A 23,815-nucleotide genomic window follows, 5' to 3' on the forward strand; every position below is an offset into this window, starting at 1 on the left:
AAAGTGAAGAGGAACTAAGAGCCTCTTGATGAATGTGAAAGAGAGTGAAAAAGTTGGCTTAAAGCTCAACATTCAGAAAACGAAGATCATGGCATCCGGTCCCATCACTTCATGGGAAATAGATGGGGAAACAGTGTCAGACTTTATTTTTTTGGGCTCCAAAATCACTGCAGATGGTGATTGCAGCCATGAAATTAAAAGATGCTTACTCCTTGGAAGGAAAGTTATGACCAACCTAGATAGCATATTCAAAAGCAGAGACATTACTTTGCCAACAAAGGTCCATCTAGTCAAGGCTATGGTTTTTCCAGTAGTCATGTATGGATGTGAGAGTTGGACTGTGAAGAAAGCTGAGCACTGAAGAATTGATGCTTTTGAACTGTGGTGCTGGAGAACTCTTGAGAGTCCCTTGGACTGCAAGGAGATCCAACCAGTCCATTCTAAAGGAATCAGTCCTGGGATTTCTTTGGAAGGAATGATGCTAAAGCTGAAACTCCAGTACTTTGGCCAGCTCATGCGAAGAGTTGACTCATTGGAAAAGACTCTGATGCTGGGAGGGATTAGGGGCAGGAGGAGAAGGGGACGACAGAGGATGAGATGGCTGGATGGAATCACCGACTCGATGGACATTGAGTTTGGGTGAACTCCTGGAGTTGGTGATGGACAGGGAGGTCTGGCGTGCTGCGATTCATGGGGTCGCAAAGTGTCAGACAGGACTGAGAGACTGAATCGAACTGAACTGAAATTTTTTGGTTGTACATGTCTTCGTTGCTATGTAAAGGCTTTCTCTACTTGCACCGCTACTCTTTGTTGTCGCGGTGCATAGGCTTCTCATTGCAGTGGCTTCTCTTGTTGCAGAGCACAGACTCTAGGACATGTGGGCTTCAGTAGCTGCGGCTCCTGGGCTCTAGAGTTGCTGTGCATGGGCTTTAGTTGCTCCGGGGCACATGAGATCCTCTGCACCAGGGATAAAACCCGTGTCCCCTGCATTGGTAGGCGGACTCTTATCCACTGTATTACCAGGGAAGCCCCTCCATTCTCTCGTAATCATTTCAAAAATTGAGATATAATTGACCTATAACATACTTTTTAAAATATTGAGATATAATTGCCATATAGCATTGTATTAATATAAGTTTAAGGTATACAACGTGTTGATTTGACACATTTATATACTGTACTATGATTACCACTAGGAGAGTTAGCTAATGTCTCTATCATGTGACCTAATGATCATTTCTTTTTGTGGTGGAAACAATTAAGATCTAATCTCTTACATTACCATATATTCTTAACCATTCAAGGTCAGAATCATGGAAAGATAGGGAGAGCGACAATTTGATCTGATATTTTGATAGAGGGTATTTTAATAGAGTGGTACAGCAGATTAGGGTGACATTTCAGGACCATGCATAGCACTTGAGCCACTTAGCTCTCTTGTAGTTCCCCTTTCCCAGCTACTAATATATTACCTTCCCACTGCTTTCTGGTTTTCTTCTTCACTTAATCATTCAGGCTACAAATTATTGTATGCCTACTGTGTACCAGGTTTCTGAATTATGTGCGAGAGATGAGACAATAAGACACAGGCCCTTCCACATTTACGGCATAAATTGCTCTCATTTCTTCCTTGTTCCTAATCCTAATTTCACTGTTTATTTTTTGCACCAGTTCAGACTGTTGATTGCTGATGTGAGGTGACCCCAAAGTGACCTTTTAAAAAGTCCTAACCCTTTGCCTTTTGGGCTCAGTAAACAACAGAAATAGTATATGGGTCCTACTTCTCAGTAAAAAGCCTTTTCACAGCTCAAGGCGAGGTTTTTGTTTTTGTTTTTTTTAATTTGAGAGTGTTTCAGACCCAACCTGGTTCCATCATTTACCTCCTGGCAGCTTGATAACCAGGGCGCAATAACTTCCTTATCTGTGGATTACTCAGTGACAATATAGTACCACCCCGGGAGCAACAGACTGAGGCCCTTTTCCAGATGCCTTGTTTTAAAACTTTCAGTTGGAAAGACCTTCACTATGTGAAACTTATTGCGATTATTTAAAGTCAATATCTGGTCTTCTTCAGAAACCAACAAACAAATGACCTCTGGCTTGCTGCCTCCTGATTTTGGCTCTAGACCATGGGATTATTTAATTTGGAGTTTTTCAGTCTGACAAGTGGTTAGAAACTGGCCAACGTGGGCCTCAACGACAGATAAGTGCGTCAAAACTGACAGGAATTATGAAGACTGCTATAGATGGCTTAAAAAAAAAAATCGACCTCCTGTTCTGCAAGGCATCATCGTCTCTTCTTCCCACTGCTGCGCTTTGCCAGGTTTTCTGAGAGTGCCAGGTCTGAGAGGCACCAATAACTCTGTTTCCTCGGTTTTTGCTGCGTACAGGTAATTAAGCTAAAAGTCTGTAGTAGGAGATCTTATTATGCTTTAGTACATTATGCATTCCAGAGCAGAAGGTTTTTGCTGGAAAGCTTCACTGTTAAGATATGATTTGCATTTTTTACTAGATACTTGTCTTTGCTCCTTGAGGACAAACACGTTAGGATTCCTTTGTGCATAAACAAAACTGTGGGCTTGACTGTGTGTTTTTAGCAAGACTGGAAATGCTTTAAAACAGAGCATGCTTTTGCTGCAGAGCCTAAACTATTTGGTTAAGGTGAGGGAGCAAGGCAGAAATAAGACTTTTTGTGCAACTCCATCTGTAATTAAAATGAGTGCTAAGTCATCATATGAAATAGCAAATATTTGCAATTACAACTATTTACTCCTAATTTTTAAAAACTGGTTTTTGTAGTGCTCTTTTTGAGGCCCCTGCCCTGCCAGTACTGAGGAATGTTCTTAGTCGACCTACTGAATTAAGCCTGTACTGTGGGCAATTCTACCTGCGTGGTCTCCAGACTGGGACGCAGCGGGTCAAGACAGAGATGGGCTGTTGGCCCATATGGTTTGCTCTTTTTCATCCATGAGGAGACTGGCCCAGAGCCTGGAACATCTATCCCGTGGATCTGGCCAGAGCCAGGGGGTCGCCTTTATTTAAAGCTGGTCTGACCTGCCCCTTCCTGGCTGCTTTCTAAGGCTGCGGCTCGGTCGGGGGAAGCGACGCGCGCCAGGACGCTTGGGTTCTAACGCGAGAGAGGGCGGAGCTGCGAGGCCGCAGCACCCGGGCACCCGGCTGGCATACCCAGCTGGCACTTAGGCCTTGTCCCGGCGGACAATGCCGCCCAGCCGGCCGCACTACAACTCCCGGCGCGCTCCGAACTCGCTCGCAGAAGCCAAGGGGACCCGGCGTGCTCTGCGCCGGCCAGCCTGACAGCCCAGCGCACCCCTCGGCCCGCTCAACGACCTGAGGGGAACCAGCGTGCAAACCTCCTCTCGCGCCTTACTGTCCTCCCCTCTTTATTCCAACTGCCTGAGATTCGGCCACAAGAATAGGAAGCAGTCTCCTAAATTCAACCCCGTAGAGTCGGAGCCAGCCAATAAAGTACGCAGAGTCAGGCCACGTGACAGTAGCGGGGCGGTGCTCCGGCGGCCCCCTAATCTCTATGGTTTTGGCGCCTCGCTAGAGGGCGTGTGGTCCACTGGAGGACTCCCTACATTCTTCCTCCATTACCTCACTGCCTCCGGTGGCTGCTGGGATACCGGAAGACTCGGGTCCCGACTCGGCTCAGTCCTCCAGCTGCCCGGGGAATACCTCTAGCAGTTCTTCCCCGCCGCCACCGCCGCCCCGCAGCTTCCTCCTCCGCCCGCCCCCTGCCGGCCTTCTTGGCCCCGCCCCGTCCGCGCCGCGCGTCCGGCCCGCCCGCGGCCCGCTTCTCTCGGGAGCCCCCACCCAGGCGCATGGCTCCATGAAGCAGGAGGAGGAGGCAGAGCGCGAGAGGTCCCGTCTGCCCCGGCTACGTCTGGGCCAGGAGAAAAGGTGGGAAACTCGGTCCGCGCCGCGCCCTCTTCCCCCGCCCCGCCGGGCCGCCCTCTCTCGCTCTGCCACCGTGCCCTCCGGGCCTCCTCACTCCGCGGCGACTGGAGGGGCCGGGGAGCGGGCCCCCCGGGTTCGGGGCGAGGGTCCCGGGGCAGCGTGGGGAGGGGGCTCCCGAGCGGCCGGGGAGGGAGGCGGCAGGCTGGGCCTGCGGGCCGCGTGTGCCCACCGGGGGGCGGGCGGGTCGGGAGACGCGCTGGGGAGGGGGTGGGCTGACGCCCCTGCCCCGGGCCGCGAGGAGAGGCCGGGCGAGGCCAGGCGAGGCTCCCACTCTTTTCTCCACTCCCTCCTGGAAACAGTCTCGGGTCGTGTAAAGTTTGGTGGTCTCCGGCGCCGCCTGGCGGCCCTTGCCCCCCGTCCCGGCGCCCCCTCCCCCGCTTGGCGTCTGGATTCCACCCCCGCGGCTCGGCCTCAGCTGCCCTACCCGTCGCTGGGTCGTCTCCCGATTCCTCCTAGCGCCCCGCGCTTTCCTTCCATCACCTTTTTCTTACCTTTTACCTTTCTCTCTGCCCGCTTGGCCCCTCCCCGCTCTGGTCTCTCCTCTCCCCTCTGTATCTCGCCCTTTCTTTGGTAAACTCTTTAACACGCACGCTCTCGCCTTTCATTAATCTTTTTTTTTTTTAAACCCCACTTTCATTCTGTCCTTCCTTACCCACCCAAAGCCCCTATTTCCACCTGATATTCTGTGGGTTTTATTCCTCCCTCCTTCCCAGGCTGTGGATTTTGCCCTTCATTACTTGCCCTCCTCCGTTCCCTGTCCTGATCTGAACTCCTCACTTTGCCACACTCTCTCACCCTTATCCCTCTGGGCCTATCCTCTTTCACTGCCCTCTCCTTGGATAGAGTGGGTGGGGCCTGGAGTCTCCTGTTTACATCTTTGGGAATAACTCATATCTACTACTGGGGGGTGGGGAGAGTTGGTGAGATTATGAAAAAATTTATGCCAGCCTAAGAGTAATGATGACTGACTGTTACCAACAGTTATCATCTCCTTCTGGGATAACAAGATGGCCTGTCCTCAGGACCCTGACATGCTGTCCAGTAATCCTTCAGCGCCATGTTTGCAGAGAATTTGGGAGTCTTGTTTGTAGTCTGAAACCAGTAGAAAACTTTGAGATGGTGTATCTTGGCCTGAGAGCAACTTCTGATCTAAATTAGTGGTGGAGGAAGTTTTAATGTGTGTTTCATGTTCAGGTTCAATAAAACCTTTAATCTTCCTTGTCCTCCCTTCTTGGTGTTGACCTCAGGAACGAGGTGGTTTACTGCAGGGGGCTGCCCTTGCCACCTTATATTTAGATTTTGAAATGTTTTGACTTAAGGAAAACCTGTTCCTTAGCTTTTTTTTTTTTCCTTCCTAGAAATTACTCTGTTGTAGTGCTTTCAAAAACCATCTCTTACCTCCTCACTGCCTTGGTTTTGTTCACTCACTGCACCTGCATTTCCATCTTAGGTACAGGAAGAAGGAATGGAATCAGAAGGAAGAAAATTCATTTCAGAGACAAAATAGCTCCCCTCCTCTGTTATAGCTGTTCCCCTGACAGTACAAACTCTCTGCTTTCAGTGAGTATTACCTTGGACATACTTAGAATGGAATTGTGTTGCTTTTAGTTTTTGTCTTCTCTTGCTTTTAGGTCTGTGCTTGGACTAGAATATATGTTTACTTTGTTCATTTCTGTTTTTCTACTTACATGAGTGTCCTAAACTTGATGAATCCTTCCACTTCCGCTTGCTCGCTTTTAAAATAATTTTAATTGGTAAAAAACGAGTTTATTTTCCATAACCCTATTAGAGTAACTTAGATGGTTTTGTAGCATTACACTTACCCTTGGGTTGCATAAAGGTTCGCCTCCCGCCCCTTCCCAAACTATTTAAAGACAAAGATCTTAACTCAGAGGTTAATACAGTTTCTATCAAGGTCAATGATCAGATGTCTTCCATATGGTTATAATTTTCAGAGAATTTTGGAACATTTTGCCCTAAATCTGCTAGTGTGATACTGTTTTCTTAAAAATAACTAAAATTTTACATGTAAACAGAGTTCTGGGAAATTTTTTATTACTGCTGGGTCTTCTCTGATGGTATGCAAACACTTGTAAAAAAGTTTTTCAGAATGCTTCATATCTTATTGGAGCCTCACAGTCTATCTGTGAGCAGGCTGGGGACAAATATTTTCATTTTACAAATGAAAGAACTGAGGCCCAGAAAGATCTGGCATTCTGCCATAGCTCACATAGTTAAGGGAGGGGATCTAAAAAGAAAACAAAACATTTGATTTCTTATATTCATGTTTTTCCTTAAGCTAAGTTCACACGAAGGTGTATAGTATTGTGTGTTTTTCTAAATCTGTAAATTTAAAAAGCAGTTGTATAGGCAGATCTGTTTTTCTCAGGGAAAATTTTTACACAGCAAATGTTTCAGATATGTATGTGTGTATGATTGGCTTTCAGAAATACAGAGATGATTATTTGGAATAATGTCCAGAATGTTTTGTGGGTCTTTCATCTGACTATTTCTTGGAATAGTTCCTTAAGTAGGCCAGAATATAGCTTACGTGCCATTTCATACTCAAATAATTATTAAATTGAATTTCAGTTCACTTCTGTGTCACAAAGGAAACAGCAGTCTGTTCCCCTCTGTGTAAATTTGGTTTGAATAGACATCTGGACACTAGTAATAACAGAAGAAAATGCAGAGAACCCCTCCCCTCTTTTTCTGCCTTTTTCCTACTTCCCAAGTCTGTTTTGTTGTTGTTGCTGTTGTTGTTAAAAGGTCATGCCCCTGAATAGCTGTTTTGAATTTTGTCATCCAAAGGTGAACCTATTTTTTTTTCCTACCTCCTAGCCTTTCTAGATATTTTTATCTAGAAAATTATTATTGGTTATTGGAAATCTAACTGTTTTGACTCGGTAGTTCTGTTAGTACTCAATATATATCAAGATTTCTGTAATAGTAGTGTATTTAGTAAATTTAGTTTCTTTTTGTTATATGGCTTCAAACTTAAAGGAGGACGTTTGTAGAATAGAACTGCACAGCTGTAAGCCCAATATTCCTTATACTTCCTGGCATCTCACAATGAAAAGATCAATGGATGACTTATTAGAAGTATGGGTCCCCAAAGAGGAAAAGCATCAAGGTCATTAGAATAATAACCCCATATTAATAGTAATAGTAGACGCTTTAATAAATAGTAGTTCTGTGCCAGAGATCAGCTAGATGTTTTTCACGTCTTACTCAGTGAATGCTCACAGAGAAACCCTCTGTGGTAGTAGGAGCCTACATCCAGAGACGGACAGCCTGCCTGAGTCTGCACAGCCTGTACCTGCTAAATCAGATTTGGGATTTGAGCCTAGATGGTGACCCCGAAGCCTGGACTCTGTCCTCTGAGGGTGGGAGCTGCTCTGGGAAGGCATCAGCTTGTTGTTTTCAGCGGACTTTGGAGCCTTGGAAGGGACCCCCAGTGAGGGAAGAAGGCCCTCCTGCCCAGCCAGCCGTGTCTGTCAGGATGCCCTCGCACCCTCCCCTCAGCACTGGTCTCCACATCTTGTTTATAAATATCAGCAATTTATGACACATCATTTCCATTAACTTCTGAAATTGTAAATTGCCCTCCTGACAAATAATGCTTTTAAAGTGCTCCATCATTTAAAAAAAGTAGGAAAGTTCTTGTCACATGCAGTTTAGAAACTAGGCACGGCGTTTGAAAGGAAAGCCTTGAGCAACCTACAGGTAAGCAGCCCCTGAGGCCAAGCCTAGGACTGACCAACTGCTGTGATTTGGCAGAGAACAGCTACCAGTATAAACCAAACCACGAAGTTAGTGTAGGGGGTGTTTGACCTGATTTTTAGCATGAAGTTAGTGTAGGGGATATTTGACCTGATTTTTAGAATGAATGGTCCACATTAGCTATCCGTTTTGCTTGAATTAAACCACGCCTTGGTTTGGGCTGAGTAGAATTGACGTTGTTGATAAGAATAGATACTTGTATTTCAGTCACCTTCGGCTTCTGACACACTCAACAGTCAGCCCCTCGCGGTGGAACAGAGTAAAGATCAGGCTGTTCCATAAATACTCGTTTTATTAGAAAGGCTAACTTAAATGAAGTTGCTGGGAGATCTGTAAATAAGATTGTTGATGTGTGTACCATATGCAGGACGCTGGGTTAAGTGTTGTGGGGGAAAAAAAACAGAAATGCAGCCCAGCTTCTGCGACTGAAGGTACTGGTGAGTTCAGCCCCGGCTGGAATTCAGGCGGCTTTGTACCCACTCACCTTCCCCTCAGGCCGCAAAGGTGCCTCATGAGGGTCAGGATCCCTTGAGCACTGTGTGTCAGATAAAGGGCATGGTGACTTTCAACACTGAGAACAACTTCACTGGACACTTGCTAGGTTAGGAGGCCTTAAGAGGTGAAACAGTGACTCCTGTTATTTCCTCCAGCTCTTTGTGGAAGTATGGGTATTGTCTCCATCTGGTAGAAATCCAGTTTTAACTAGCTTGTTCTCATTGTTTGTTCTAAAGTAGACGGAGTGTAGGAAAATGACATCACTATTATAGGCCCTTAAAATGGCCCTGAGGTTAGCTTGAGGTTAGCCAGCTGAAGGCTCCAGAAGGGTCTCTGTGGTATATGTGTTTATAAAGCAAGGATTTTTACCTGATTCCAGTTACTTCAGATGAACCAACTTGACAGTAGCCATTCGGTTACTCCCATGACCGTTGCTGGTAGTTTTTATGACGTTTTGGGGAAGCGTGAGAACAAAGGCATAGTTTTCTAAGAGAGGTAGAATATGTATGTCCTTAGGGGTATTTTTAGTCGGTCACAGCAGGTTAGTCTATTGCATTGAAAGTATTCTGAGGGATCTTACACTGTGCCCTCAGAAACAGAGCTGTTGGAGAATCAATGTCTTTTGTCACTGTGGGACGGTCCTGGGAGCCAGGTCTGGGACACTTAGTTGTGGTGAGGAAGGCACTGGCACCCCACTCCAGTACTCTTGCCTGGAACATCCCATGGACGGAGGAGCCTGGAAGGCTGCAGTCCATGGGGTCGCTGAGGGTCGGACACGACTGAGCGACTTCACTTTTGCTTTTCACTTTCATACATTGGAGAAGGCAGTGGCAGCCCACTCCAGTGTTCTTGCCTGGAGAATCCCAGGGACGGGGGAGCCTGGTGGGCTGCCGTCTTTGGGGTCGCGCAGGGTCGGACACGACTGAAGCGGCTTAGCAGTAGCAGCAGCCCACTTTGTTGGGTTAGGAGAGTCTCACTGAGAGGGAAACCTGATGGAGTGGATAGGCAGTGGTTGCTATGTAAATAAAAGTACTCACTACCAGCACCTGTTTAGTTAATATTTGCTTTACGCTGACATACACGTAAAATTTTGGCCCATTTAAAAAACAAACCTTAAATAATTCAGTAGGGTGAGGGAGATGGAGTAAGTAGGCTGTGGATGAAATAAGTTTGGCCCTTTGTTGAAAATTATTAAAGCTGAGTATTGGGTTCATTATACTCTTTTACTTTATGTTTGAAGTTTTCTATAGATTTAAGTTTTATGGAATAAATTTTAAAAAATGCCTTCTAATATAGTTTTGATGCAGAAAGTCTCTAACTCTGCCTTTAGTCACTAATTGAGAATATTGATTGAATTGTTTGTTTAGTGGCCTCCAGAGAAAACTTGGTCCTGAGGATCCACAAGGTTTGGGTTGGCTCTGTTGATTACAAATCACAGTTGGGGATGGTGTGGGTGAATTGCTAAATGTAATCTCTTGGTATGCCCCCCTACAGAGCACTGGTTGTGCATTATGGGTAGGCCAGGGGTCACCAGCTACAGGCCTCGGACCAGTACCTCCTGTCAGATCAGCGGTGGCATTGGATTAAAAATAAAGTGCACGATAAATGTGTTTGAATTGTCCTGAAACCAGTCCTGGGCCAGAAAGATTGGGGACCACTGGTGTAGGCAGAATCTTCCTGAGCTTGACCTCACCTGCCTTGGCGTGGTTTGAAAACCCACTGCTCTGTTACGGGGTGTTTCACCCATCAGAGAGCTGATGGCACCTTGGGAGGAACACCTGAGTTACCACTATCTCATGACATTTCTCTCTTCCTTCAAGCGGCCTGTGGTATAAGGAGAATGAGGAAGGATTTCTTTTTTTAACTTACTGTTATTTCATCCCTTCTCTTTGCTTCTTTGAACGTTGGGACTCTAGAGGCAGAGCCTCAGGGCCCTATTGGTGCTGCTAAAGCTCTAGCTCTCGAGACAAGGTCCCTCTGCTTCGTTGAACACATGCCCTAAAGCCTCTGCCCACAGTTAGGCCAAGGAGGACAGTCAAGTGAGGGCTCGGAGGCCAGTGTCACTCGTTGTGGATGCAAGTGACTACGGCAGGGGCACTGGTCGTTGTCAAGGTGATAGCAGAGCTTTGGGCTTAGGTTTTGGTTTTTTCCCCCTGCTCCTCCTTTTTTTTTAAATTATGTTGGCTGCACTGTCTTTGTTGCGTCTTGAGGGGATTCTCTGGTTGTGGTGTGGGAGGCCTTCTCTCGTAGAGCACGGGCTCTAGAGCCTGCAGGCTCACTAGTGCAGTGCACAAGCTTAGTTGCTCGGAGGCATGTGGGAATCTTAGTTCCCCGACTGTGGGTCAAACCCATATCCCCTGAATTGGAAGGTGGGTTCTTAACCACTGGTCCACCAGGGAAGTCAGCTTCCCTCGGCTCCATTTTTATGGGCAAAATTTTGCAAGCTATTCTTTTAGTTTTCAGTATACCCTTGATTTTTTTTTTTTTTTAATCACGCCCTTAGCAAAGGGACTGAATCCAGTGAATATTATTGGCAGGCTTCGTTCTTGTTTGTGGCATGGTGGGAAGACCCAAGCCTTGTAGTCTGACAGGTAGATTGTGGTCCAAATACTGACTCTGCCACTCAGTGGCAGTTAATGGCACCTAGTGCCACTCAGTGGCAGAGTGTTTTTCTTATTAAACCTAAGTTTCCTCCTTTGTAAAATGATTGTAATATCCTTGCTGGGTGGTTCTGAGGATTAAGTGAAATCCTATTTAAAGAGCATCTGTTCGGTGCTCTAAGCCTTGAGTGTGCAGCAAAGTCCTAGCCTTCCCAGAGTCTCCCCCTCTGGGGGGAGCAGTCAGATGAGAGCCCAGATGATAAGAGCAGCTAACTTTATGCCAGAAACTGTATGGAAGCACTTCACATAGAATAAACTCACTTCTCCTAACAGCCCCATGAAGCAATTCCCAGTTTGCTGAAACTGAGGCATAGAGAGGTTAATCCTGGAGGAATCACATGTGAACCCAGGCCATTTGAGTCTGGAGGCAGCATTTTTAACCAGGACCTCCTGCTCCCTCTCTTAACAGTCTGAACAAGACAGTGATATCCACACTTAGAATCATTGGAGGTTTTAGTGTATCACATGCATGAGGCTTTCTCAAAAAGAAGCCTGTTGCAAGCTAGACATCGAAATGTGCAAACCGTTACTCCTCTGCTAGAGACAACTTTCTTCCGAAGAATTGTCCTAATACAAAAATATGTATTTTGTTAGGGATCAGGATATATCAGAAACAAATGCAGTATTTGTGAAATTTTTGTATCTCATTCAATCTAAAGTGACAAGTTGTGTTTGTAGAAATAACGGCATTGGAAACGAGTATGCACTTACCTAATTTTATTTAAAAGATTGTACACATTACAACCAAAATACTATACAATACAGTAGAGTAGTGCCTAAAAAGGCAATTATGTACTGCGTGTTCAAATTACAGAGAAAATTTTAGATGAAAATTACATATTTTGAGTAGGAGGCTAAAACTAAGTGAAAAGTGAAAGTGAAGTCGCTCAGTCGTGTCCGACTCTTTGTGACCCCATGGACTGCAGCCTACCAGGCTCCTCCGTCCATGGGATTTTGGACCCCATGGAGTAGGTTGCCATTTCCTTCTCTAGGGGATCTTCCCAACCCAGGGATCAAACCTGGGTCTCCCGCACTACAGGCAGATGCTTTACCGTCTGAGCCACCAGGGAAGCCCTTAAAAAAAAAACCAACATGTAGTGATTTGTGAAAAAACAAAGTACATTTTTCTCAAGTTAGCAGGATTTTAACTTTGGTATTATCAACATTGAAATAACTAGGATCTATTTTCATGAGTCTCAATTATTGAGATAGATAACAGAAAGAATCTTGGTCATGTTACAGCTATATATCTTTACCTTGGGCTTCTTAAGAAAAAGAATTTAATGGAAAAAGATTCCTTCCTTCCCTTTATCAGCTGGAACTCTGGTTTGCTGGCCCATCTAATGCCACATTTTGTCAGACTGATGGCTTTGCATCTCTGCCTTGCTGTGACAGGGCAGAAATGACTACCTCACAAAAGGACTGAAGCTTGGGTCATTTGTGTGAATAAAGGTTTCTGCTTGGTTGTAGCTTTTTTGAATGGGGTCTTGAAAGTATAGAAGTGTAGAAATTGGAGTACGTTCAGAGGCGAACCAAAGAAAATAGGACCGCAGGATTGTGTGAGGACGGAAGGCGGGCGGTCGCCTTGTGTTAGCGCACTCTCGCCAGAGCAGCGGCTGCTCTCCATCCTCACAGAGGTCCGGAGCTAAAGTCACACAGCTAAGTTGAGGTTAGTGATGGGGGAAATGCGGAAAGGATGTGGTTAACAAGGAAAAACATGAAAGTTCCTCTGGGGTTCTTTAGAAACAGAGTGGTTCAATTTGGAGCCTGTAGAAATGTAGAGAAAGCGTCCTGATGAAGAGCCTGCCAGGTCAGGTGCAGTCTTTCAGTCAGTCTCCAAGTGTCCCCATTCGCCTGCAGACCGGCTGCCACTCTACCCTTCTTTCTGCCTGAGGAGACCTGGGCAAGAGGGAGCTGTCTTTGGCCTGCCTCCATCCATGATGGTCATAACCTTTATGGAAAGTGAAAAATAGCTTCCCCTCAGGTAACGGTTGGGCGTCCCTGGTCTGGAATGCAGGCTCTTCCAGCCCACTGGTCTGACACCCTTTGTGAGCAGTGTGACCTGTGTGAGAAAGAACTCGATGACTCCTACCCCTTCCATGTAGAGCCTTTCTCTGATTTTTGTGTTCTTGTAACTAACGTTTGAATTAACGCTTGGGTGTTCTCCTTTGGATTAGGGTTCTGCAGCATTCCGGACCTCAAGCACTGAATCAGGATGGGAAAAAGACGTTGTGTCCCTCCACTTGAGCCCAAGCTGGCAGCAGGTTGTTGTGGGGTCAAGAAGCCTAAGTTGTCTGGAAGTGGAACGCACAGTCACGGGAACCAGTCCACAACTGTCCCCGGCTCTAGTTCAGGACCTCTTCAAAACCACCAGCATGTGGATGGCAGCAGTGGTCGGGAGAATGTGTCGGACTTAACTCTGGGACCTGGAAACTCTCCCATCACACGAATGAATCCCGCATCGGGAGCGCTGAGCCCTCTCCCCCGGCCCAATGGAACTGCCAACACCACCAAGAACCTGGTGGTGACCGCAGAGATGTGCTGCTACTGCTTTGATGTCCTCTACTGTCACCTCTATGGCTTCCCGCAGCCACGACTTCCTAGGTTCACCAATGACCCCTAGTGAGTAAAGCAGTCACGCGCTGGGGACGGTGACAAAGGCATGGCACCCTCTTTCCAGGGTTATTTTCTTGCAACGGTCTTCTACTTATAAAAAGCTTTAACATGGTTTGGGCAAAGGTTAATGGGAAAAGAATGATGAAAAATATCCAGACAATATCCAGAATATCAAAAGTGGATACTAGGCTACGTTTGAAGGAGTTATTGGCTTATTGTTAAAGTTACATTCTGGGAATCAAGAGGGTTTTGATTTTGCTTGTCTTTTGGTTTCATATGGCAGTGGGTAGCTCATTCAGACCCTCATGTGGAGAAGTCACACCACCACACCATTGCACACCCAGGCATTGCTGAAATCCGAGTGAACTACCAGTGTCTGAGGGCCAGGCTGGAGACGACGAGCTCATTCAAGAGTCTCATAACTTACTGTCAGTCCCATGGGGCTGCCAGCACCCCACCAAGAATGTCAGAATTTGTTTTGATGTTTTTAGTTCAAGACTGTCCCAAGTTCCCGTGAGGTGTTAGTGACTTAAATAAGGAATATGTGTATGTAAAGGGTGAAGTCAAGTGAAGAAAGGCATGCTAAGGCTTGCTTTCTCAGAACTGGAGGCAGCTTTGAGGTGCATTTAAAGAGCAGTGCTGCTTTTTAATTTTTTTAGGAGGTGCTTTTAGAGGACTCACTAAGAACTGTTCGTGCCATACTGAGGGCTGCGTGGGGAATAGACAGGCATGAAGAAATAGTCCTTGCTCTCAGGAGACTTGAATAGACAGATCACACACAACAGCTAAACCGGGTGTGCCTCACAGTGTCTGGGCAGAAGTAGAGGGGAAGTTAGTATGTGATTGTGTCAGAGGAAAGGAATGAGAAAATGTGCTCGCTTTTTAGGGAAGTATTCCCATGTGACATCTGTGGACAGAAAAGTCCTAACTAAGTAGATGGAGAGTCTGAGCCTTGACCTGGGTGGGATTAGGTGCGTCCCTTGCAGGAGAGGGACACAGACTTTGAAGAGTAGGTGGTGACCACAGCTTTGTAGGCTGTGGGGACAGTGGAATTGGAAGGGTTTTTGAGTAGGTTTTGAAACATTAACTTTGGCTGGTGCTGTTCAGGTGTTTTACTGAAAGGAAAAGATGGGTAGGTGGGAGATCTTGCCTTGTAATAATGATCAAAGGTAACTTTAAAGATGTAAGTTGCTTTTTAGCAGTGTTAACTCAAGAATCTTAAGACGTAAAGGCATAGGAACATGGAAGAATTTTCAGAAGAGGAGGCAGCCCCGTAACATGTGTCTAAATATCTATTACTGTCTATTTGATGTAGCCTAATGGAACATGACTTTGGCCTAGAAAGTGGTAACTTCTGCTGAAAATAAGCTTTAAAAAAAAAAAAATTATTATTTATTTTTGACTGCATTGGATCTTAGTTGCAGCCTGTGGGATTCTCTCTCGTTGTGACACTCAAGGTTTAATTGTCCCTCAGCACGTGGGATCTTAGTTCCCCAACTAGGGATCAAACTCATGTTTACTGCATTGGAACACAGATTCTTAGCCACTGGAACACTAGGAAAATCCCAGAATAAGCCTTTTTTTAAAAAATTCATTTATTGGCTGTGTTGGGTCTTAGTTGAGGCACATGGGATCTTCATTGCATCATCCAGGATATTTTGTGCGGTGAACAGACTCTAGTTGTGCTGCTCTGGCGCAGTAGTTGTGACAGGCAGGCTTGTTGCATGTGGGATTGAACCCATAACCCCTGTGTTGCCTGGCGTATTCTTAACCATCAGGGAAGTCCACAGAATAAACTTTCTCGGAGACTTTTTTTTTTCTGGAATTTATAAACAGAAGAGACAGAAATAATGATGGGTGCAGTATGGGGTTGAGGGGAGAAGGTGTGCATGCTATGTCTTCAGGAAGGATGGAACTGGGAGACAGAGACACAGAGAAAGAGGGTAAACAGGAGGAGGAAGATGTGGAGAACTAGCAGAGAGAGTCCTGAGCAGAGGAGGAAGGAAACAGTGTGTCCATGCGGAGTGGAGCGGAGCTGAGAGCAGGGGCTGCAGGAGCCTCTCCCTGAGCCTCGTGGCCACTTCTTCTCCATCTCCACCTTGGGGCCGCACGGCGCCCGGAGGCCGAAGCCTTCCAGACAGCCCACATCAGAGAACAGTCGTGTTGGGGAAGAACAGGCAGACAGGGATAAAGCCAAGGTTTTCTTCTCTGATTGCTGCGTGCTTGCTCTTTCAGTCCACTCTTTGTGACATGGAAGACAGGGCGGGACAAGCGGCTTCGTGGCTGCATTGGGACCTTCTCAGCCATGAATCTTCATTCAGGACTCAGGGAATACACGCTAACCAGGTAATGACACCACACGTGAGATGGGTAGATTATTTGTAAAATTTGAAAATAACTGCCTGTTTCTTCTGAGTGGTGAAGCTTGAGTGTTTCTTTTTGATAGTCAGGAGCTGTGGGGGCTTTAATCTGGTGAGTCACTTAGCAGTTCAAGTGTAGACAGTAGCATCATGTTGTATTTAGCATGTTCGTGCTGATGGGTAGTGAATGTTTTCTGCAGAGCTCAAGAGCCGTAAACTTTCAGGCTTATGATATTGGCTCCCAATTCCGGAGCAGCCTCACTCATGTTTTCTGTCCCCTCCAGTGCACTTAAGGACAGCCGATTTCCCCCCCTGACCCGAGAGGAGCTGCCTAAACTTTTCTGCTCTGTCTCCCTCCTTACTAACTTTGAGGATGCCAGTGATTACCTGGACTGGGAGGTGAGAACAGCCGCATTTGGAACTCTGCATCTCTCGTTGCATTTGGGTTCGGGTTAGTACATGGTAATGTATCTCCTTCATTGAGCAAGGGTATAAGCATGTGAGAGCCGAGGTCAGAGGCAGTTGTGGGCAACCTGGGTGACAGGAAAGATACTTTGATATTAGAAGCAGAAAGAAATCCCTTTCTTACCAGCCTACTCTCTCCCACGTCCTTTTCCCACGTCTAATAAATAATGGGATAAAGGAGAACATTCCTGATTCTTCTTGGTAAGCCCTTGAATAAATGTTGTTATTACGAGCCACATGTGAAAAGTCAGGAATCCTGATCAAATCCTGTAGCCTGTTCTTGAATATTAAAGGTGGAATATTCATGATTATTGGATGCGTTATTGAGAGAATTGATGTATGTAGCCTCCATAGTCTCAGCGAGGTGGCTCCACATAGAGTCTCCCTTTCCCTGAAGCAGCAGTTTCTTCAGCTTCTATGCCTGAGAGAGAGTCAGTCGTGAAAAGTATGAGGCTCCCTTTTTCTCAGCCCTGGGTCAAGCTGGTCAGGGGACAGTGTCAATTTACATGAGGATAATTGAAGTTCCATTAGAGTAAGTAAACGGCATTTATTGGTTGTGTGTTTTTGTAGGTTGGGGTCCATGGGATTCGAATTGAATTCATCAATGAAAAAGGCGTCAAACGTACAGCCACTTACTTACCTGAGGTTGCGAAGGAACAAGGTGAGTTCGACAAATGGAGTGATACCCTCCACAGTGTTGTCAGGCAGAGGGCAGGGGAGTGGGCTGTGCTGCCTTTCAGTGCAGCGTGACTGCGTATGAGTGGCGGGCTTTCTTTCCATATCTATCAAATTCTTACAGAATAAGAAACTCCCCAAAAGAGCTAGGAGGGAAAAGGGGTAAATACTTGTCAGGTAATCTGTTTCACTTACTTTCAATGAGTAGTAGTATTTCTTGGCCCCAAAACTGCAGTGGTAATTGTAGAAAAAAAGAACTCAGTAGTTCCTACAGTGGGACACTAAAGGTAGGAAGTAGGCTGGGCAGGTTTTCTCTTTAAGAATATTTAGAAGAATACCTTAAAATGGTGCTTATGCATTCTGCAGTGTACAACCCAATTTTCTTTCTTTTTTGGAACTAGTCTTTTTTTAAAAAATAATATCTAGTAGTTAGGTATGAAACTGAAATAGAGGAAAATACTGAGTTCAGTATATCAATGAACTGATTATGTGGAGAGGGATTGCCTTGCTGGTTCCTGTCACGGAAAGCAGTGGGGATATGGCTTAAAAAAGAGGAAGCCTTTTAGCCACCTCTTTGAGGTCATAAATCTGGCATTTCTGTCCAAGGAGATGGACCAGGAACATTTCCTAATAGTGAGATGTGATGATGATTTAGGTAAATAATTAAACACTTCTTTCTATTTGGAAACTGATTGGGAAAATTAAAATTAAGGCACCTACTGAAGTGATTTATGGAGTTCTGTTTGGTTTTCAATTTGATATATTTGGTTGTATCTGGTGAAAATATTTCTAGAACAACACAGCAGTAGATGTGCAACAACTTTCCCATCCTTCCCAAGGGAATAGCTTCTGTCCTGCTGTCGAGCCTCTAGTAGAAAACGACTCCTAGAAATCATCAAGATGCACGTGAAGGAATGCAAGCTGCAGAATATGAATTCTCCTTTCTCCCAGAGCAGCCCTGGTTACAGCACTAGGCCAACTAAGTTGGGACCATATTTGCTTCTAGATAGTTGTCCTGGGATCATACCTGACAGGAAAGACTCAGAAGAAGAGGAAGGCCACTGACGGTGTGTGCTGGGCATCCTTGCACGTCTCTGGCTCTCCTTGGACTGCCAGTGAGGCAGACAGGACTCCGGGATGTGGGGGCCACACCCAGCCTGCCCTGCCCCCAGCGGGTCCAGCTGCTGCCCTCCTGTCACTGTGTTAGGGCACTGCCTGCCTGGTTTGGTGTCAGTGCGCACTGACCTCTGTGTGCCCGTCTTCTCCTCAGACTGGGATCAGATCCAGACGATAGATTCCTTGCTCAGGAAAGGTGGCTTTAAGGCTCCAATTACCAGTGAATTCAGAAAAACCATCAAACTCACCAGGTAAGCCACTGTCTCATTTTCCTTGTCATTTTAACTTAGTTGGGGTTGGATGGAAGATACTTTTGATAGACAGGGGAAGAGAAAAATGTTCCCTGCTAATGTCTCCAAACCAAAGAAGTATATGTGAGGTTGAAGCTCTGAGGAAGCAGTGGCAGAGAAGGCAGAGATTCCCCAGCATCCTGGGCGTCTCCACAGCTCAGCTGATGGCATAGTGGGGGCAGAGTAGCTGCTGAACAATCGTGGGTGTCTTTGCCAGACCCACTTGTTGGGAGGCTGAGTGGGAAAGCTGAAAGCAGGGGAAAAGGCTCTTAATAACAGAAGTCCTGGATCAGTCGAAGTCACCACATGCAGTCAGGTGGCGTGTTGATGGACTAGTAACAAGGAAACGCCTCTGCCTGTTAGGAGCAAGTACGTCTGTGGGGGGTTCTATAGTAAAATCTGTAGGAACTGGACCCTAAATCCCAGCTCCACCACTTCCAGCTGTGTGACTTGGGCCTCTCTGAGCAGAAAAAAAAAAGCCTGCCTTGGGGTTGAGTGTGGTAAGGTAATGTGTGCAGAAATTCTAGTCTGGGGCCAGGCAGTATTGTAGGTGGTCAGTAGGTGTCGGTTCTCTTCCCATCCCTATTGAAATTGGAAATCCTGAGAGGTGTAGCTTCTGTGGGTTTGTGTGGGCCTCTGTTGGCCTCTTCATCTGTAAAATGCTGAATAATCATGTAGTAACCTCACAGGTCTATTTGGAAGATAACCCCATGTTTTTGAAATGCTTTGGATTCCAAAAAAGAAAAATCTTCAAATACAAAGCATTATTATTATCATTATTATTATAATTTATTTGAACAGCCATTTCCCTGTCAAAATTCAGGAATAATCACCTTGCAGTGGAGGAGTGATTACAGAGGGAAAGAGATGGCTCTGGGTAAGGATTGTCACACCCAGCTCCTGTGGTCTGTAGTAGGCTCCATAGGTTTGTAACACCCCATGCTTCGCATCCTGACTCATGGCTCTTTTTAGAGCAAGGCCAAAGTGCTATGAATTCTGTTCTGATGACCCTGTGATATATGATATGGCACATTCATCTGGGAAGTGAGACCCAGGATCTTTTAACCTGCTTCATCAGAATTTGACCCAGAATTAGGTATCTGTGCCCCTTTTAGTTATAAATAACTTGTTTGTTGCTTTTCTGCAAGTTGAAGTTGCATTTCTGTCAAATTTATCACATTTTAACCTGAAATAGATAATGCATTTTACACTGGGCATTGGTGCAGCCATCTTCCCGTCTGCCACCCATATAATTTGACCTTGAAATTCTTCATCCAGACCCTAGTAGCAGATTGCTTAAGAGCAGCCTAATGATAAGCATATGAAGTGTTTAAAGGTGGGATGTGCAGAAAACATTCTCAGGGGTGGACTGTGACTGTGCTTTTTCATCTTGTTCATTTGTAATAACAACACTGTTTTCTTGTGCTGTCTTTCATTTTCTGTAAGTAAGATTGCTCTTGGTCTTCCATTTTATTCTTTGAAAATGTGGAATAAGCTTTTGGTTTACTCTGCTGCGTGATTTTAAAATGAAGTATTGGGGGTTCCTAACACCCTTTCCTGTTTCCTTACACAGGTACCGAAGTGAGAAGGTGACAATCAGTTATGCAGAGTATATAGCTTCTCGACAGCATTGTTTCCAGAATGGCACTCTTCATGCCCCGCCCCTCTACAATCATTACTCCTGACACACGGCTGCATGACCAGTCACACCCCCCCGTGGCCACCAATGGCTATGACATCATTGGAGCAGATGCCTCCTCTTCCTGGTCCAGTTACTTCTATTACTGCACCATTTTATGATGCTAGCTTCCGTTGCCAAGTCTGCCTCCAGCTGACTGAGGTGGGATGGGGGGCTTATACTGAATGAAACAGAACTTGAGGGCCCAAGCCTTATCTCAGCCTTTCCTCAATACGGGGTTCCGTTGGACTGGGGCTCCTCCATGCCTAGTGAGAATTCCGTGTGGGCTCAGAAGACTTGGGCATGCAGGTGCCGCTGCTGATGTGCTGCCTGTGTGTCGGACACACAGTGGAAGCTGGAATTGATGGTCCATGAAGGCTTACCCCACACACACCTGCAGCCTCCCCAGATCAAGTAGGTGTATTCCCCTGGCAGTCTGGGCAACGGAGACCAACAAGAAACATTTTTAGGTTGTTTTAAATTCCTTTTTTTAAACTTGCAGTTTATTGCGTACCGAGAGTTGATCACAACCTCCATGCTTCATAAGCGGACGCCATGTTAGGGTCAAACGTGGGCACCATGAGTCCTCCGTGGCTCCTGGACAGAGACCCACCTCAAGATCAGAAGCCCTTTGGATGGCGTTGCAGATCTCATTGCTCAATTAGCCTCGAAGGTTCTAATTCTCATCCCACTCTCAGTTGGATTTTCTGGCACTCTTCCTGCATCGAGTCTTCTGGGACTGAACCAAGCTCTGTGGTTTGGCCTGCTGAGGATGGACTGGGATGCCTGCGGGAGGTCCTGATGGCATCACTGCACGCAGTGTCAAGGGAGAGACCTCTTCCTTACCACCTGGCTACCTCACTCCTCTACTGGTAGCAGTGCCTATAGCTGGATCTAGGTTCTCAGAGACGTTCCAACAAGCACTTGGGTTGGGTTTTAGAAGGATACGTCGTCATAGGAGAGAATCCAGGGTCTCCAAGCTGTTTTTCTTTTCAGGCAAACATCCTGAGAGACCTTTAAGCAGAGGAGTTCCTTTTTCTAGTTTGCCTGTAGAAGTGGGAAAACTGTTAATGTTTCAGTCCTTTATGGGGACTTTAGACAAAGCTGTGTAATTAAACAAGGTGAATCTTTATCTTGCCTAACACGCTGGGAAAACATCACCCCACTGTGGCAGAGTTCCAAATAGCTTGTTTTGTTTTAGGTCATTCATACTTTCATGTGGCATATTTCCCTTTCCCATTTTTGCTGATTCCAAATAGCTGTCAGCAGGTTTCTCCTTCCTCTTGCCTATTCTTCACTTATATGGTGGCAAAGTTCATAGAAGTTGGGAATTTGGAAGATGCTTTGACAACGTTGTCACAGAGGCACTGCTGAAGTGATTCACAGGGAGAGGTGGCCAGTTGGAAGAAAAGACCCTCCAGGTGATACACTGGTTTCCAACAATATGCTTAGAGAACTCTAAAGTGGATTGGGTGTCAACCCAGTGAACACAATGTTTTGATTTAATTTATTTTTAATGTTTATGTGGTAGTGGTGTGGCTTTCCGAAATGGGCAAATATTCAAGCAAAAGATCTTTTGAGTTTTCTTCTGCCAGGAGCGGGGGGCGGGGGGAGCAGGGACAGTCTGAGGAATGACACATGCTTTTCTAGGCATAGCAGTCCTGTTTCTTGAAGAGAGGGGTTAGGGAGAGCAGTGTGCTTGGCACCATCCTCTGCTGCTGTTAAGGATGTGGAATGTGCAAGGGAAGCGTGGGCTGATGTCCAGGTGTGTGGGCCAGGCTCCAGCACCAGCTCGCTGCTGGGCACACTCCCACATCCTGCCACCTTTCCCTCGCAGTGTTAATGAAAACAGGCTTCTGAAGATGAAGGAGTTGTTTCATGATTTCCTGCTGCTGAGAATAATAAATGTCTTGTTACAAACAAATGTGACGACAGTTACTTATAGGTGCCATGGATTGATGTCAGGGTGGTCAGCTCTGGACTAAACCACCCACCTCCAATTTGTACAACAGTATTGATACATAGGGCTACACTCATTACTGTTCAAGTCTTCTATGTTAAAAGTTGTGTTTAATTTCTAAAGTTTAAAAAAAGCAAAAAAAATGGTGCTAAACTTTCACCCCTGAGCACGCTCAGTGAGACTGGTCATGCAAGCATTTACAGTGCCATGCTCTTTCAAGCCTATTTTTTCTTGTAGAAATGTTGCCCTATTTGTCTTTCCCAGTGTATAGTATTTTTTTTTTTAATTTTATTGAGGGTGGGGTAGGAAACCTGCCATTTAAGAAAAAAACAGAAAATTTAAAACCCCAGGAAATGGGGGGAAAAAAATCAGTGCACAAGAATCGGGCTTAAGCCCAGAACCACACTGAAGTGGGCTCAGTGGTTTTTGGAGTGAAGAAGCCTTACTCCCCGCACATTCCCTTATGCTCCCATCCGAGTCCAGCCATGGAGATGCTCGGGTTCCTCTGACTTTAGTAAGAGGACTCAGGAGTCGACCAAGGAAAACTGTTTGGCCCTGTGAGGAATGGCACTCAGTGTCTGTCCTGAATGGAGCCTAGTCAGGAAGTGGTCTGGAAATAAATGGTCATGGTCACCTTATGAAGATGTGTGGCAGGTGGCTCTCAGGAAAAATACTAAGTCTGGATCATCCATATGGCAGCTTTGCGTAGGGAAATGACAACTCCGAACTGGAACTGACCTGCCTTCCATGTTGCTTGACCAAAGCAGTGATGAGGGTGGCCAGTATATGTAGTGTGAGTGGTAGGTTTAAAGAGAAGGGAATGTTTTCTGCTCAGTGTTTCCTTTGTCCTTGGACTGCTCAAGCTGAACAGTAACCACTGTTTTTAAGGGACCAGCCCACTGTGGCTGGTTTGGTTCGGAGTTCGTTTCATCCCTAGCTGTGAGTGCCTTTCGGTCTGGAAAGTTGGCTTGTCTCATAATACCCACAGCTAGGACATTCTGTAATTTCGAATTGTCCTTGTTCTTCATTAAAAGAGAATGTCTTTGATCACTAGAGTTTATCAGTGTTGGATTGTTTCCACTGTGAGATTCTTAAACTTTTTCGCTTCATAATATTAAAGCAACTCATGTTAGAGACCATTTCAACACGAAAGGTTTGTAGTTCAGACATTACATATATTTTATTGTTTATAATAAAAATCATCTATACAGAAGTCCTGGGTGTTAATATTTGCACAAGCTCTGTTTTCCATGGTATGTTAACACCTACAATTTCACTAACTGTTGATGTTATTTTCTATTGAGATCCTGGAACCTAGGGAGCTATTTGTTCTTTTTGTTTATTTTCATTCTTATTTCCCTGAAGCAAGAGACTTTGTATGGCCTTCAGTGCAAAGACTTTAGACCAATTCTTTGTATTACACTTGGTTGCCTCTTGGCTATATAACTTCTGAGTGCAAATCATTGAACTCTTTAACAAAGTATTGTAGAGAATAAATCATAATGGGTAAAAATTGTTCTTTGTCTTGTCTTTTTTTTTTTTTTTTGAATAGTAGATAGTAGTACTTTTTGAATAGTCATTATTTAGAGATAGCCAACCTGATCATATTTATTCAACCTGCATATTTTTGTATGGTGTTGAACCTCAATTACCTTTCATTTTTATATTTTTTTGTGGTTGCTAGCAGTACCATTGGTTTTTTAAGAGCCAAATTTTCTGAACTAAGATTCATAGTTCTT

General features: G+C 45.5%; 1 protein-coding gene across 4 annotated transcripts; it reads left to right on the forward strand.

Annotated features, from left to right (window-relative positions):
- The first annotated feature begins 3,604 nt into the window (after positions 1-3,604).
- AMMECR1L (AMMECR1 like) lies at positions 3,605-23,592 on the forward strand. Of its 4 annotated transcripts, XM_027554645.1 has the most exons (9): positions 3,605-3,921; positions 5,429-5,538; positions 13,094-13,538; positions 15,768-15,878; positions 16,177-16,291; positions 16,928-17,018; positions 18,303-18,399; positions 19,262-19,315; positions 20,012-23,592. In XM_027554645.1, the coding sequence occupies exons 3-8, from the start codon at positions 13,132-13,134 to the stop codon at positions 19,287-19,289; spliced, it is 849 nt and encodes a 282-aa protein (XP_027410446.1). In that variant the 5' UTR covers positions 3,605-3,921; positions 5,429-5,538; positions 13,094-13,131; the 3' UTR covers positions 19,290-19,315; positions 20,012-23,592. The 4 variants fall into 4 exon arrangements, 3 of the variants coding, with proteins under 3 accessions (XP_027410446.1, XP_027410427.1, XP_027410436.1); XM_027554626.1 differs by lacking the exon at positions 19,262-19,315 and having other exon boundaries at positions 3,627-3,921; XR_003513265.1 differs by lacking the exon at positions 19,262-19,315 and having other exon boundaries at positions 3,633-3,921; positions 16,177-16,343.
- The last annotated feature ends 223 nt before the right edge of the window (positions 23,593-23,815 follow it).

The sequence above is a fragment of the Bos indicus x Bos taurus genome, chromosome 2 (assembly GCF_003369695.1).
Source record: "Bos indicus x Bos taurus breed Angus x Brahman F1 hybrid chromosome 2, Bos_hybrid_MaternalHap_v2.0, whole genome shotgun sequence".
NCBI classification, from domain to species: domain Eukaryota; kingdom Metazoa; phylum Chordata; class Mammalia; order Artiodactyla; family Bovidae; genus Bos; species Bos indicus x Bos taurus.

Excerpts from the sequence above, each read along its gene's own strand:
- AMMECR1L (XM_027554626.1), top strand. The coding sequence starts at position 13,132 with ATGGGAAAAAGACGTTGTGTCCCTCCACTTGAGCCCAAGCTGGCAGCA. Across the intron at positions 15,879-16,176 it reads AGGGAATACACGCTAACCAG|TGCACTTAAGGACAGCCGAT; the intron begins GTAATGACACCA and ends TGTCCCCTCCAG. Across the intron at positions 17,019-18,302 it reads TGAGGTTGCGAAGGAACAAG|ACTGGGATCAGATCCAGACG; the intron begins GTGAGTTCGACA and ends TCTTCTCCTCAG.